Here is a 16,104-nt window from a genome sequence, read left to right as displayed (position 1 = left end):
GATTAGTCCGTCTTTCCCAGTTTCATTGCATTGTCTGTCACACTGATCCCCTTCCTCCTTTCTCTTCCACACCTAGGCCAAGCCTTCCTCACAAGAGGAGGAACAAGCAGAATTTGGTATTTGATAGAATCTGGTAGCAGAATTTGTTCTGCAGTGACTATCACTTTGAGCATCTATATTAAAACGCACTTAAAAACTACAGGAAACCATGGTGGTCCTTTTTATATAAAAGGATAAATAGAGCATTTTATTAACACTTTTTGCAGCAACGAAAGTGACACAGTCCACATCTTTTTCATTAAACACAGCAAAAGCTATGGTCACGTTTTACATCACTTTGAGGCACAAAGCAAAATACTTTTTTTTTTTTCTTAAGGTCAAGGTATGGTTTGCATTTAAAAAAAAAAAAAAAGGAGAAGAAACAATCCTCAAGTTGTATATTGCGGTAGCAGGGTTTCCAATCACTAGCACAATACAATGAACAGACCAAGAATCCAGAATGGATTATTACATACAATAATAACCATTTGATTGAATTAAGAAATGGATCATTGTTGTCATTTTAGAGTATTAAGAAGTGGTCTGGTGTTGCTAACTTCAGTTGGTTCAGTTTGGTTCGATCCCAACAACCCCAAATATATACAACAAGCTAAATGAAGGTTAATATATAGTCTAGAAGATTATGCACTTCATAATGCATTGCACTTATTGCTTGGTACACTAATGTTGCAGTCACTGTTGAGTTATGATAAAAAGACAAGCATGATGCTTGTTGGCTTCTTTCAACCCAACACTAGTTATTTACCACTTTGGTTTATTGTGAGTTTATAGGTTACTCATATTCAGTGTCCATTATTATTAGGTTTAATCGAAAGACAAATACATCTTTTATTTCAGGGATTTCTAAAATAACAACATTTTCTATAATTACAGTATCTTCAATAAACTTATATCTATGTATACAACTGTGGCACGATGTGTAAAAATATGAAAGCTATTAAGGGAAGGATAAGGGTTAAATTATTCTCTGTTTCTTCTATTGGCTTCAAAATATTCTGCAAAACAAATGCATCCATAGGGCTACTTGCTCATAGTAAATTTCTCTTTGGAATTTTGTAAAAGACTATATTTTTTTCTATGTTATATTGATTTTTTTTTCTCTCTCTAAAGACACCAGTACAAATTTGGAATATACTGCAAAGAATAGAATCATAAAGCTTGTTTTTTGATAGAGGGATTTGACGGTCTGCCTGAAAAGTCAGGCTTAATATTATATATTGTTTTTATATTAGTTGATAAATGCAGGGAAGAACATGACAATATCTATAATTTCACAAGGTTCTGTAAACAACAGAAATAAGAATTTGTGCCCAAACATTCAGTATAAAACTCCTAAATAATTCCTTTATTCATCACGGAGTAGCCTGCAGCATGTAATCACGATAAACATACAATATGCCCTATTTGTTCTTTAGGCTTGATACAATCACCATGAAGGGAACTGGATCAATCCTTGTAAATGCCTAGGACTCAACCCTTCTTCTCTGAGAAAGCTCTTGTCCTAGGCTAAACACACAATTCCTACATTGCACTGAGTAAATGTGTGTCTTTAACACAATCTCTTTCAATACAGTGTAACAAATATATAAGTGCATTTTTAATGGTCAAGTAATTTTGGCTTGCTAAAAGAGCATTAGATGTGCCAACTTGGTTGCTTAGTTGTGCTTTAATCTTTAGTTATGAGTTTTAGCTCTTGTATACTGTAAGTATCTAATTGCCTCTATAGTTTTGACCAGTAAACCCTTAAAACTCTAATGTTTATAGAACAAATATAACCTAATGAAAGTGATAACATGTCACAACTCATACAGATTGCACTTTGATGTACTTTTTTTACAGTAAGACCTTCCTGTTTGATATGTGTTTACATGTTTATACCACATTTTATTTCCGTGTGCAAACAATCACAATGAATTTAATCACAAACACTACAAAATATACCAAATATTTAGGTTTGTTATGAATAATCTCCTTCCTTGTAGTTGTATGAGTCTTGTACTTCCTCTTGTACAAATTCCTCCTTCTTCTCCCAACCATTAGGCCAGCCACCGTTGACTTGGGTTGTAGCACCATAAGACTTGGTGGTACCATAATTTACATAATTCTGGGTAATGTCCCCTGTCTCTTCAGCGAGTTCATCTTCATGAATAAAGCCACATTTCTCCTCACTTGTCTGTTCAGGGTCTGCCCAGGGTTGTTTCTCTCCCGAAGCAAATATGCCATAGAAGATTACACCTCCATAATGAACCAAAGCAGCGATGAGGAAGACATACTGCCATTCTTCACGTGTCTGTAAAGAGGAGATTAGCTCCATTAGGTCAGCACATAGATCTATCTAACTCTTCTGAGTCAAAAGATTTAAATTAGGGATGGAGACTGTGCTAGTCAGCACAGCTAAAGCATTTGAGTGTCCGGATTCCAATTATTTATATCCGCCTTTCTTAGAAAAATTCATTACTTCACAAAAGCATCGACCTGCATGCTCCAAATTTGCATCCCTGGATGCAAGTCCCAGCCTCTAATATGGATATCCTGGCAAGCTGAATTATAGAAAGGTCTTTTTCTTGAAAGCAATGGTATTAAGCTGGAAGATTTGAAAACTGTATTTCCATTTACCTTGTTCTTTGTCATTGCTCCAACAATTATAGGGCAAACCATTCCAGACAAGGTCCCGACTCCATTAGAAATCCCCATTAAGATGCTGGCATACCTTGGGGCAATGTCTAAATGGTTGACATTGAATCCTGCAATAGAAAGGTCAGTGAACATTCACACCAGGAGCAGAGCATTACTTCAGTTGTGGAAAGTAGTGCTATCACTTCACAATTTTACTGTGACATATTTGGGCTGCTTAGTTGCATTCCTTTTTCTTTAGAAGACTTATAATACTTAAATATTCCTGTAGAGTCACACAGACCAGCAGAAGGGAGTTCCCTTCCGTTCTTCAGTGGTAAAATGCATGGAGTAAAAAGACAGTATCTACAACTGAATTATTAATTAATTTTTATAAATGTTTGTTTGTTCTCTTTCATCTCCAGCAGCATAATTCTATTGGAAACATAGGCAGGTAACTTTTTAAATAAGCTAAAGAGACAGAACTAATTGTTCCCAAAATAAGCACCAAAGCAAGTGAAAACAGAAAACAAACCTTTGGATTCAGAAAGGGAAAAGGGAAAAGGTAGGCAGAATGATATGGACAACTTGGAGAAAAAGTGAAACATGCTTCCCAAGGTGTGAAAAACAGGAATGATACCTTGAAGAATACGTGGGATTAAGGACAGATTTGATTAAGGAGAGTTTAGATGTTTGGCACAAAATGAAAGAGAGCCCATTTGAGACATAAGGAACCAGCATGGGAGAGGATACAAAGATCACAGTGGGAAAACAATGGAAGGTCAGGTGACTTGTGTTTGGGAAAGGCAAAGGCAAAGGGATGATGAATCAGCAGGAAAGGGAAACAGCTGAATTTTAATTCAGAAAAAAAATCCAGTACTTAGACCCCAAATTAATAAAATAATACAAAACTAACGAGGTATTAACCAATATACAATGGAAAAAATGGTTAAAGGCCTATATTTAAACAAAGATGTGTAAATTCAGGTATCACTGTGTAATACCAGTCCATTTGTCTTCTATATTTGATTTCAAGAAAAATCTATAGCACACATTAGCATCTTAATGAGAAGAAAGTCTAATTTGCTGCAATGAATATGAAAAAGACTGAAGTATTTGTACAGAAATAATCTAATGTAAAAGATGTAATACTGAATGTACTTTCTTTTGTAGGGACCACAAATAATATCCTTTGAGAATTCCAAAGCAAGGGGGCTTTTTAATCACTATCCATCAATAAAAACAAAGAGGTTCTATCTCTTAGGATAAAATAATTTAGTAATAACAGTAATAAAATCTTACCAGATATGGCAAATCCACTAAAACCTACAGCAAGAACTAAGAATGAAATAGCCACTCCTTTGCTGTGTGAATATCCCACCACAAGAAGAAGAGTTGCTTCCATACCAAAACCTGGGGAAATAATAAATAAACACAGGCATCAGATTTAATTCCCTCTCAAATACTGAAGGCCTTAGGATATGGTGATATTTCTCAGGAATGCAAACAAAATGCTACGTCAGAGTAGAATATAATCAGGTATTTCTTCCATCCCTAAAAACGTGTTCTTCCTATCTCAAATAATCCTTATCTTACTCTTTGTATGCTAATTTATTGTTACTTCCTGTCAGTTTTGAAATGAAAATAAATACTTGTGATGTGGTTAGGTCATTCCAGCCACCTCTCACGGGAATATACACTGAACCTGCTTATGAATTTTCCAGCCCTTGTCACAGCAAGGATACAGCTCATGTGGCTTCAACACCTCAGAAGTCAGGGATGTAACTTCAGGTAGACTGGGCTGTTTTAGTGCAGAGGATGTTTAGATGAGGAGCTAAGACTGAGTAAATAGCTAAGGGTAGGCAAATTACCCTCCCAAAGCTCATCTGTTTCTTTGACAACCTAAATGCTCTTTCCACTACCAAATAATTATATTGAAACTGGGAATGAGAACAACTATGTTTTCCTTTGTTTAGTAACAGCATCTGCCCTACATAAAATAATGCAGAAAGTATTGCTTCCTAAGTACGTAAAACTGTGCAGTTTGTTTGTTCTGTGCAGAACACAACATGGGCATCAAATCTGTACAACTTTTAAATAAAATAGGAAGACTCACCTCCACAGTTCATTATCTTTCTCACATTAGTGGTTGAAAGAATCTGCCTGGTTCTTAAAAAGTCTGCAATTTGTCCCCCAATAGGAACAATAATTGTCATCACTAAATGTGGCACAGCAGATAAGATACCCACCTAAAATAATAATTAGAATTAGCAAAGTATAAACCATAAGAAAACATTGATTCTTCATTTCCTGAAGCATTCAGCAACTAATTAATTATTTACTATTTTTTTAATGTCAGGCTATGTGCTAAAAAATGTTTTAATTTGGTTTATCAACTGAACAACACCAGTGACCTGAAATGATTTTAAGAATGTCTGATGACATGACACTTCTTGTTTATAGATTGTTTACACAGTTTATATTTAAGCTAAAGCCTTTTCTCTCCCTCACTTATAGTTCCTCTGTCCTTTCATTTCAGAAAATTTATGATCAAACATGTTAAACTGAATTGCTGCATTTCTGCTGGTGTTCAGCCCAGCTTTGCAGCAAACCTCACATGCTTAGACAGATTCCTTATGGATCAAAGTCACATGCACAGTTGCCATTTGCCCTTGATTTGTGACCATTCCTCAAGCTCCAAAGTTCACATGGGTAAAAGGTCTATCTGAAAAACTCTGTACTGAGGGAAAGATAAAACACTAAATATCCGCTGTTGATTTTCAAAGTGCTATATACATACTAGCAAAACGAGACCTAGTAATTTTGTGGTGGCTGGTCCAACATATAATAACAGATTTATAGGGAATTCATTGTGTACACCTGTAAGAGTGCTTCAGCACAGGGGGTTTTGCATGATTCCTGTCTGAACAGTGCATCAGCTGGCCTGACACCTCACTTGAGCTGCACCAGCGTGCAGAGCAGACAGACTCCACCAGAACAAAAAGGAAACAAGTTTTCTCTACTCTTCAATTAAAGTTGTGAAATTGTGTATTTCACTGCAGTTCATATATATGGCATACATATATATATGTGTGGGAGCTTCCTTCATCTGAATAAGTGCTTCTCTGAATAAGCCAAATATTAACTATGAAGAAACTGTGGTACTACAATTACTGAGGTGTTGCTGACTAAATTATAACTATTCAGTTATGAGCATCCATACCCACAGCAGATGTCAGAAAACTGACTTTGCCCTCATTGTTTACAAAGCTTCGACTTTGAATCCACTCCAAGAAAAATCTTTTGGAACAAAATGATCGAATTAATTCTATAGAACAGTGCCATTCTTATTGCATGCAGGACAGATGATGTTTCAGGCACAGCAAAGCTTTCTAAAGTGACTCCAGCTGAAAAGGGAAGCCCATCTTTAAATGCAGGATGGCATTGTGTGATTTTGACAATATTCCATAATATGGCAACACTTCAGAAGATACTCTTCTCACTGTCACTTGAACCTCATGGAACTAAATCAAAAGAATACAGTTCTCTCAAAGGCACAAGCCCCCAGCACTTTCACAAGCAGGAAATCTGTGTTAGTGGAAAGCTTACTGTACATGCTGAAGGCTTGTTTGCATGTATTTATATTTACCTCCCCAGATGTTCATTTGCAAAGCCTAGCCTTGATTGATGAGCCAAACTTCATATCAATCACGTGGGACCTTTGATCATCCCTGTATCTCATATTTTTTTCACTGTCTCTTCTGCTTTCCAAGTGAAAAAGGGGGAGCAGTTCTCACCACATTTAAGGGGGATATAGAAAAGTGATAAATTGTGCTATCCCTCCTAGAATTAGATGGCCCTGCTTTTTAAAGTGCAAGAAAAAAAAACACTTGTCAGTGCTTTCTTTAGTTTCACGACTTCAATGGGACTCTGCAACCCCTGGGGCACCAGGGATGGAAGTGCAAAGGGTCTCTAGATACCTTTCTAATACCTGTCTAATTAAGCATGGTCTGGGTTTGAGCACTTAACTCACAATGTAGCCCCAAATGGATCATCACTAAATCTCATCCTGCCTCCACCTTCCCCTATCCCATCCTTTGTCCTTGTTGTTACTTCTCTTATTTGTGCTGGTCAAGGAAACAGGAACTGGGAAGAATAAGATTTAAGACTTAAATCCATGATAAAGATGCAGAACACTTTTCTTTTCTCCTCCTAATAAAATCCACAGGTACAGCTCTGGTATTTACTCAGTTAAGATAAAAGCTTTATGTTTTTTTTTACATACCTTGCTTATTTCAAATCCAAACACTTCCTCAAAGTAAGCAGGCTGACTAATGAGCAGCAAGTAAAAAGTCCAGCTTCTACAGAAGTTTGCAACTATTATTGCATAGACTGGCATAGATGTAAAAAATTTTCTCCATGGAGTTTTGTATTTCTGAAACATAGAAAGGGGGATCCAGTTACCATGTTGATCATTACCAGCTACCCATCTTCCCCTTTCTTACCCTTGTTTTACCTACACTCCAACAAGTGCACATAAGCACAGCTTTATGTCTCTGAATTCCAATGACTTCATTTACCATAAAGGGTAAATGAAGTTTTTATACTTAAAAACGTAAGTAAAAATTACTACAAAATGCACAGGCAGAGAAACTCAGTGATATTCAACTTTATCACAACCCTCATGTACAAATGTTATTATCTCAGTCATGTAAACATGAACATACTAAGCCCAAAACAGTAATAATATGTCTTCAAAAGACAGTGTTGCTCTGTCTAAGGCAACAGTACAGAACTAAGATTTTACACTGTAACTATACAATTTCATCCTGATGTTTTATAAGCATGTACTTTAGCATTTGAATTCTAATTCCAGTATTCTAAGTAATTTTTTTTAAAGCCTCAGCTGAAACTCCTTGCTCAATATATTTTTTTTGTTTGTTTTATTGTATTTTTAAAATGAATTGCATAATGACCAAAAAAAAAAAAAAAAAGACAGATGGGCAGAAGTACAATCCTGCTGAGTCCCAGCACCTCTCCAGGAGTTCAGGGCTCTGCCCATCTGTGTTGATGCAAATACAGGATCCAGACCCAGATAAATGCTTGAATATCACTTCACGCTGAATTTAGATTACTATTGATTTGAATAATGGCTTTTCTTCAAAGAAAAACAGCCCACGGATGGGTATATGCAACACCTTGTACATCTATTAAACTGCACCTAAGTCAGAGCTAAGGATTAAGTGGGACTTAAATAATGAGAAGCCAGCCAGCAAATCTAACTTGATGCTGTGGGGAAAATTTTGGATTAAATATTTTAGAAGCAAATGAATTATTGATACGAGATCATAGCTTCCAAAACAAGGTTTAATTAAAAAGCAACAATGAAAAATAGACAGAAATTATACAGCCCAAATTAGAATTGTGTGGACATCCTTTGAGGTAGCTCATTTCACATCAGATTTTCAAAACCATGAATGCTACTGAATGTTATTGAATATCAGCTCAGACAGTCCCTCAAGAGCACCTAAAACTGTCAGCTATCAAAGAAATTACTTTGTAATATTTTCAGTTCCTTATTTAATCTGGAACAAAGTTTTTTTACTAAGACAAAAATGATATATCCCCGAGTTCAGTCAATCTGACCAAACAGAAAAAATAATGAAGAGTGGTAGTGAGGGTTTACTGGGAATGGATGGTGTAAAAATTGGAGCAGATGAAGTGAGGTTTAAATTTTTTTTTTAATTTTCTTGAGTGAGTAAACACTCTAAAACTTTTCAGCAGTTACAGAAATAAGAAAATTCTTATTTAACATGATAGGAGTATTAAGTGGCTGGAAAATTCTCAGAATTTTAGCAGTTCTTGAGAACTAAAGCAGTACAGAACTAAGATTACGAGAGGCTTGATAACATATGTGCAGCAATATTATCACAATAATGGGGAATGTCCTTAAGGGTCTCCCAGCACACTCTGTTGCAACTCGCAGTCTTTCTGGCAAACAAAACACAGAGTAGTCATGATTTGTATTTTCTCATGTTCTGGGGACCTTAAAAGACACTCAGTAGTGCTTTTCCTCCAGTTTACTTTTAGAAAGAGGAAAACCCTTCCAGAAATTACTGTACAGGAAGGAAACTAACTGTCTGAACTCAAGATACTGTAAAAGTCTAAATGAAGCTGCAATTTCAAATGTGGTTGTATCTCTTTTTTATACTTTGGAGTAGAAAAAGAGGCCTAAATTCCATGAGTCACCTGCTAGGAGATGGAACCTGTGTTCTCCTAGTGCAAAAGCAATATCTACTCAGAAGTCCACCAGCAGATTTCAGATCTTCCCACCCCCCAAAAAAATGCAATTATTCGAAATGTGCTTTTGTGTCTTATAGGAGGGTGTTTGATTTTTTTGTTGTTGTCTTCATTTGGGTGGTGAGGGGGATGTTTGTTTTTCTTACTATCTCGTAGGAAAACCAGTGTGTGAGTAATATTCTTACTTCCATTGCACCTAGGAGGTTGGCACTCTCTCCAATGCTTTCTTCTATGTATCTCCTTTCTTCATCTGTGATCGTAGGATGCTTTGCAGGACTCTCATATGAAACCAAAAGCCAAAACATGTACCAGACTATACCAAAGCTCCCTTTGGAATGGAAAGAAAGACTTTAAAAAGAAATGCACAGTAAAGCAGCAAACAAGGAAAAAAAAAATCTGTGAAGAATTATAACAAATTTAAATGGCAATTGTTGTTAGTGCTTCTTTACTGAGTTATCTCAGTAGAGATAACTCTCCAACAGAAAGTTGGATTCTGTAAATAATATTTGTGCAAAACACATGCAGAGCTGGAGCACAATGAAGTAGTCTTTGCTTCATTTACAGAATGCTTTCACTGTAAGTGAATATTCACTGATCTTAACATCAATTTGTACAGTGCAATGCAATGAAACAGCTCCCATTTCATTTCACCAAACTGCAAGTGAAGTTCCATTCTGCTTTAAGCCACTGTTGTTTGACTACTGCACTAAATCTTTTACCTGCAAAATGGGGCATTTTTTTTGACACAACAATGCACTTCCTGAGTAGTTTATCAAATTTCTCTAAGGTTTCCCCCTAATCCACATCAATGTGGACATACTTTTCCATCAGTGTAAGATAATGTGGCACAACTAGTGTGAATAAAGTTTTGCAGGTCTTCAGATAAAAATCAGGACAACTTATTCAGGGCAGGTGCTCTAAATTTGCAGTTTTATAAATGTAAGGGCAACGTTACTGTGAGCAGAGATCCTATAGATCTGCATAGCAGTTTGCACTGCTTGTGCTAAAAGTGATGAAGGTTTCGCTATGCACTAGCTTGTCTTCTTACTGAGAATGTTACTTTCCTACTTATTCTTTCCTTTAAATTCTGTTCTTTCCTTGTTCTGTTCTTTCATTGTTAAAAAATCTGTATTTTTAGATTTACAGTCCCACTTGCCTGGGTTTTTTTGGTCTCTTAACAGTAGCTTTGACATTTTTAGATAGGGCAGAGTAAGGTCATACCACAGTGGAGTGAAAGGAGCAGAAATGCCTACCATACACATAGAACACAGAAGACCAGCCCGTGTATTGCACTAGAATCCCAGCCAAAGGCATTGCAATGACAGCTCCTGCGTAGGAACCTACAAAACAAGACACGTGGGGGTGAAAGGGGGAGAAAAATTCAGTTTCAAAACACTTGTAACACGACAAATGAAAGGAAGACAAAGGTGCCAAAGTTACTTACCACAAAAGGAGGTGGTTGCTAGCCTACTTCTTTCTAATGGGGGGGCCCACTTGCTCCAGATGCCGTGGCAGGCAGGGTAGGTGACCCCCTGGGGAATGGGGGTGCCACAAGTTAGTTGATGCTGATCAGTCACTCAGTTAATTGCCTTTTACGAGTTTTAATTTTTAATTACTATAAACAAGATGAGAATGCTTTGCATTTCTATAGCAAAGTCTGAGCACAGCCACAGAAAAAACTTCAGCATCTCTTCCAACTGAGATGAGTTTTGTATATCACTCCAAATCATTAAAGAGGTTTTATGGAACAGACATAAAACATGTTTCCTTTTGCTCCCCCCTTCCAGGACAGAAGTGCAAATAATTAAAGAGAAAGAATATCAGTGCACAAGAACCAAAGCCAAAGAAAAGATGAAAACACACACACTCTGGAGTCTTTCAAGTGCTGGGTTGATTTCTCCAACCCTCACTTTTTTTATCAAACATTTAAAATATAATTTAGGAAGTACAGATTAAAAGTTCCACTGCTTTAAAACTAGAAAATAAGAGCTTAGAAATGTAATTTGAAGAGAGAAGTTTTTCTATCTCTTTGTCTTTAATGAACCTTCTTGAGCATGTAAAGAAAATCAATGAATGATATTATTTTACTTGATTTTAAACCAGCTACCTTTTTAGGTCTCTCTTCAAAATCAGCCTTTAACCAACAATAGAAAAGCTAAATCTGTGGTGCTGAAATTTTGGAAAATGTATTATGAAATGTACAATAATTACCTATGAAATTCCTGATTAAGAATTATGATGTACGCATAGTTATCTATATATATATATATATGTATATATGAGTCACTTTTCTCTTAATCTGGTATTTTGTTTCCTATGCAAAGATTAGAAAAAATTTAATAACTATTTGCAAATATCGAGGGTATCATAAATGTTGAGCTGATCAGCTGCAATATGTAGAAGGTTATAAAACACCTTCTGTTTTGGAAGAAGATCCTGCAACCAGTTTCGTGCTCATTTCAGTATCTTATCCAGGAAAGAAAGAAAGAAAGAAAGAGAGAGAGAGAGAGAGAGATAAAGAAAGAAAGAAAGAAAGAAAGAAAGAAAGAAAGAAAGAAAGAAAGAAAGAAAGAAAGAAAGAAAGAAAGAAAGAAAGAAAGAAAGAAAGAAAGAAAGAAAGAAAGAAAGAAAGAAAGAAAGAAAGAAAGAAAGAAAGAAAGAAAGAAAGGAAGAAAGAAAGAAAGAAAGAAAGAAAGAAAGAAAGAAAGAAAGAAAGAAAGAAAGAAAGAAAAAGAAAGGAAGAAAGAAAGAAAGGAAGAAAGAAAGAGAAAGAAAGAAAGGCTACTTTTTTTTCTCCTTTAAATTACAGTAAATCTCTCATTCATTCCAATAAAAGCATGGTCAGTACTTATGATAGAACCTTACTTTTTTATTATATATTTATTCTGTGAGGCTGGCCAGCAACTAGCTGCTGGGAATTACACCAATATAAGCCTTATGCAGGATAAGGGTTTAGTGAAACTTCAGTGCTAAATACATATCCCAGTGGCTTCTTAGCCAGAGAAAACATTGCTGTGTACTTTTATAGCTGAAGGAAAATCAAAGGGCTGTAATTCACATTTTGAAATCTTTTACGCTCAAAATCAGTAATAAATTGAGAACAATTTTTATTTTCCTTCTGAAGCTACGATTGCTAGTTGTTAGGTGCTAACAACCACCTATCACATTTACTGGTTATTTTATAATTTTTCCATACCTCTACAAGGCCCTGCAAGATCCTAACGAAGATGACACATCCGTAGTGCACCCTGGCTGCAGAGGGTATTAGCATGTTGAGGGAGGATGTCAGCAGTATAGCAGCACCAAACACTCTGCAAAGGTGGGACACAAAAGGGAAAGTAAGTAACTTCAGTGTTTTCCAACTGCATTATTCCACATATGCTCATATATCAATACAGATGTTCCCTCCACGTGTTCTTTAGGTAAGGAATATACTTACTGCTGGACTGCATTAATGTCTGCTTCCATCTAGTGTAATAACCTGTCTGATAAGACCCAGGCCAAACATGGATATATGTGTCTATGTAGCATAATTTCCTAAGGAAATAAATCTTATGCAAGCCCAGGTATAGATCTTTCTTTCCCTATAACCCCACACTTTCCTTTAACTTTTGCATTTATTTCAACCAAATTTGATTGAATTCTCACCCTCTGGAAACAAAGTCAGAAATTGTCTCCAAATGGTTTGCTCAAACAGGTGGCCAATAGAGTTTCTCATTAGTGCTTAAATTTTAAGACAGTGACACCATGCATTCACTCCTTACAAAGCAGAAGTGAGTCCACTTTTATAGATGCCAAAAGCAGCAGAAAGAATTTCAAACAGAGCTGGGATTTTCTTTGACACAAGAGTTAATCAATCTGGAAACACATCTCCATAGAAAACAGATCATTCCGCTGTTTTTTCAGGGGCTACTCATGGAACATTGCTCATTTTGATTCCACAGCATCCTAGGAAGTGCTTCAAATAAAGTACATTTCAAAGTCTAAATAAGTGTGTGAAGTGGTGATTCATTTTCAAAATTCCACTGCTTTGACTGAATTTCGATTTGATTCAATTAATATCCAACCCTTGTAGGAGGAAACCTTTTCTCTAATATTATTATATCTTATTTTAGTGTTCATCCGTTCCTTTATTGTGGAAATAATCCTTTCTTCCTCCCATTTTCCTTTCAGTGGAACTATGCAAAGGAATGAAGCCAGCAGCAACGACTGGGCACTTTGTAAAAAGCAGTGTAATGCAAAGAGAAATCCTGGAGATGTCTTAGCACAGGACATCCCAGTATCTGCTGTGGAGCTGATCTGACAGAAACCTTTAACCTCAGCATGTGTTCTTCAGAAACTGGCACAGTGCCATAGGTTGGAGAGAGGCAGGCCAAAGATGCAGGATGCTTGGGCTAAAGCAGCAGGGTGAAAACTCCCCTCGAAGACATTCTGTTCCACGTTCTGAATTTAGAACTGCAGCCTGAAGCAAATCTGTAAAGAGCAAACCGAGTATGGGCCGCTTCTCTTTGACAGACATTAAAGAGCCTGATAAGGGAGCTTTGGTAAAGAGCTCCAAATCTGGTCTCCTCCTTGTGTTCCCCATGATCTCCACCTCAAGTTAACAACATGTAACTGCCTGTGCAGCACATTTTGGGCTTTGCTTTGTCAGCATGTCCGATGCACTCGCTGGGACTGACTGAAGCACGTGTTTGTGTTGCACTCTGGGGACTGTTTTGACCTGAGTTCTGTCTCTACTCCCTATTTTTTTTTGTGTATGTTTCTACTCCAAAAGTACATTCAGTTCATTTCCCTATAATCTAATACCTCCTAAAATAATACCTTTATGCTCACATAAACCTCAGTGGTATCTTGGATTTCATTTGATTTTTTTTCTTTCTTTATTAATAAGAAGAGTTTGGGATCTACAGGAGTTTTGCTTGTGATTTTTACAAATCCTTTTTAAAAAGTTGGATCTTCCTGTTAGCAGTTTTTGAAGCTCTGTGGTCAGTAACTGTTCTAAAGGTTCATCAAGAAAATCCCTATTTGCTTGTGAGGGGGAAGAAAGGACTGTTTGGTTTTTAGCCCTCCCTTTATTTTCTGAATAGCTGTTTAACTAAATGCCTAATGCAGTGATATGTTTTTAAATTTTTTGATTGTGCACAGACTTGCTGGAGCAGATTCTTAGCAAGTGAATCAGTGCAACCATTCTAAATCAACATTCCATTGATTTGCCAATGGAATTTATTCCATTGGTAATCAAAATCACGCTAAGACAGAACATTAAAAAATTCTGTCTCTAGATAAGGATGAGATTTACAAAACTGTTACGGTAGGTAACTGTTTCTTCAGGGAAATTTACTCTAGTTTGTTAATTCTGTGTCTGAAATCAGCTTCTGTTTGCCACAACTGAAAGCTGCATTTCCTAGATTTGCCTCTCTTCTCATGTTCACTAAAGAGAAGCTGTTTCCTTGAGTCTATTCCTTCTAGAAGAGAAAGGAAGATGTCATTGAAGGAGAGATCAGACATGTTTCTTCCAGATTAAACTCTTGCCTGAATTTAGACATACAAGTACCAGTGAATATTTAGTTACATCAGGGAACAGATGATGAAATAATTCCACAGTGTCACTTGTGAGTCAGTTCTCTGAACTATGCTTTATAGAAAACAGCCTTTTCAAAAATAGAAATATTTCTCCAAACCTCCCACAAAAAAAAAAAAAAATCTAAGTATTTAAAGGTAGAATAAATTCAAGTTAAATTATGATTCTTCCTAGCAATGGCTTTTTTATCCTTTTTCTTCAATACATTTAAAAGTGGCACCATGTACTTAGTGCACAGCTATTTTAGTGAGTTCATTCCCTCTATAACTCTTAATCAAGAGCAAGTAAATCTTCCTACATTTGCTTTGCATCCCTCAATGCACATTCACAAACATCATCAATATTTCTCCTTTGCGCACTTTTATCTTGTTATATTTATATCACCTCCATAAATACTAAATTCTACCTAACAGAATATTCTGATGTAGTGCTGGTTTTTGTATAAACTTACTGTTTATACAAAATATTTATTTTATATTTAATAGCTTTAAATATCTCAGCCAACAGTATTTATTACGATTTAGCTCAAATAAGAATGATTTTGAGCTCCAGTCAGTCAAAATATTTGAATATTTGAATGCAGCATGCATTTGAATATATTTAATTGGGAAATGGAACATTCTGATTGTTCCTAAGGCGTTTCTGAAGCATTTAACTGACCTGCACATCAAACCCTCAAATTGCATAATTCTTTTTTTTGTGCTTAGATTTTTGTTCTGTTTATTAAGCTACTGATTTTATGATCCCTTATGTTCAATTTCTACCTCTCAAACAATTCTTTTTTGCTCAACTTTGCTACAATGTTAACTCCAACGAATGGGCTGGAAAGCCTGTTTTTCTTGAAGATCCTTCTGTTTTCATGCCAAATTCACAGCCTGTGGGGTTCCAGAGTGGTATTTATTGTATGCATTGCAACTGTTTCATGCTGGGCACACTCAAAACACCACAGAACATATTTTAATACCATGGCAAAAATTAAGAGCTTTAAAAGATAGAAGGTAAGCTCTGGAGAAACTACAGTATATCACAGAGACCAAGCAGGAGAGGCCAATGGCACTGCCATCACTCTTGGCCCTGGCACTAGGATGGAATTAAAATGCCCTGACATGCCTTCAGGACCCCTAGCCTTGGGGGAAAATTCCTTTCTGACCCAAAATCAGCAACTGTGCAACTATATCTAGAAGAAAATAACCATATACAGAAGAAGACAAATCAATAAACACAGTAGTAGTATGCCAAGGTGGGGGGGAGGATAAATCCTGTCTGGTCCTCATAAGTGACCAGAAGCAGTCCTGAAAAAAAGAATTATGCTTTACTTCTCTATTTCTATTTCTAGACTCAGCAGACTCAGTCCCAAAAGGCAGAATCTAACACTGATCTTCACTGTTTTACTGACATTGGCCTTACATCAAGGTCAGGAACTGTGACTTAGTCCTCCTGTAGTACAAGTAGTAATGACAGCAAAATCATATTTGACTGTGAGGAGCTTGGGATGGGAGTAGAGGAAGAAAATTACTCCGAAAATTCAGGAAAAATGCTTAAAATGGAGT

The 16,104-nt window shown here is 36.3% G+C and overlaps 1 protein-coding gene across 1 annotated transcript in view; it reads right to left on the bottom strand.

Moving 5' to 3' along the window:
* Positions 1 to 218: 218 nt before the first annotated feature.
* Positions 219 to 16,104, bottom strand: part of SLC17A6 (solute carrier family 17 member 6) — a 29,386-nt gene continuing 13,500 nt past the window's right edge. The window contains exons 4-12 of the mRNA XM_051776421.1: positions 12,170 to 12,284; positions 10,418 to 10,505; positions 10,227 to 10,313; positions 9,159 to 9,301; positions 6,959 to 7,108; positions 4,790 to 4,922; positions 3,976 to 4,086; positions 2,677 to 2,804; positions 219 to 2,350 (exon numbers count right to left, since the gene is read on the bottom strand). Coding sequence (XP_051632381.1) covers positions 2,018 to 2,350; positions 2,677 to 2,804; positions 3,976 to 4,086; positions 4,790 to 4,922; positions 6,959 to 7,108; positions 9,159 to 9,301; positions 10,227 to 10,313; positions 10,418 to 10,505; positions 12,170 to 12,284 — 1,288 coding nt within the window. The 3' untranslated portion in view covers positions 219 to 2,017. The remainder of the gene's footprint in view (positions 2,351 to 2,676; positions 2,805 to 3,975; positions 4,087 to 4,789; positions 4,923 to 6,958; positions 7,109 to 9,158; positions 9,302 to 10,226; positions 10,314 to 10,417; positions 10,506 to 12,169; positions 12,285 to 16,104) is intronic.

Source organism: Manacus candei, unplaced genomic scaffold (genome assembly GCF_025592945.1).
Source record: "Manacus candei isolate 608988 ecotype Guabito, Panama unplaced genomic scaffold, ASM2559294v1 h1tg000009l, whole genome shotgun sequence".
Taxonomy (NCBI): domain Eukaryota; kingdom Metazoa; phylum Chordata; class Aves; order Passeriformes; family Pipridae; genus Manacus; species Manacus candei.
This window is presented reverse-complemented; position numbering and strand designations above follow the sequence as displayed.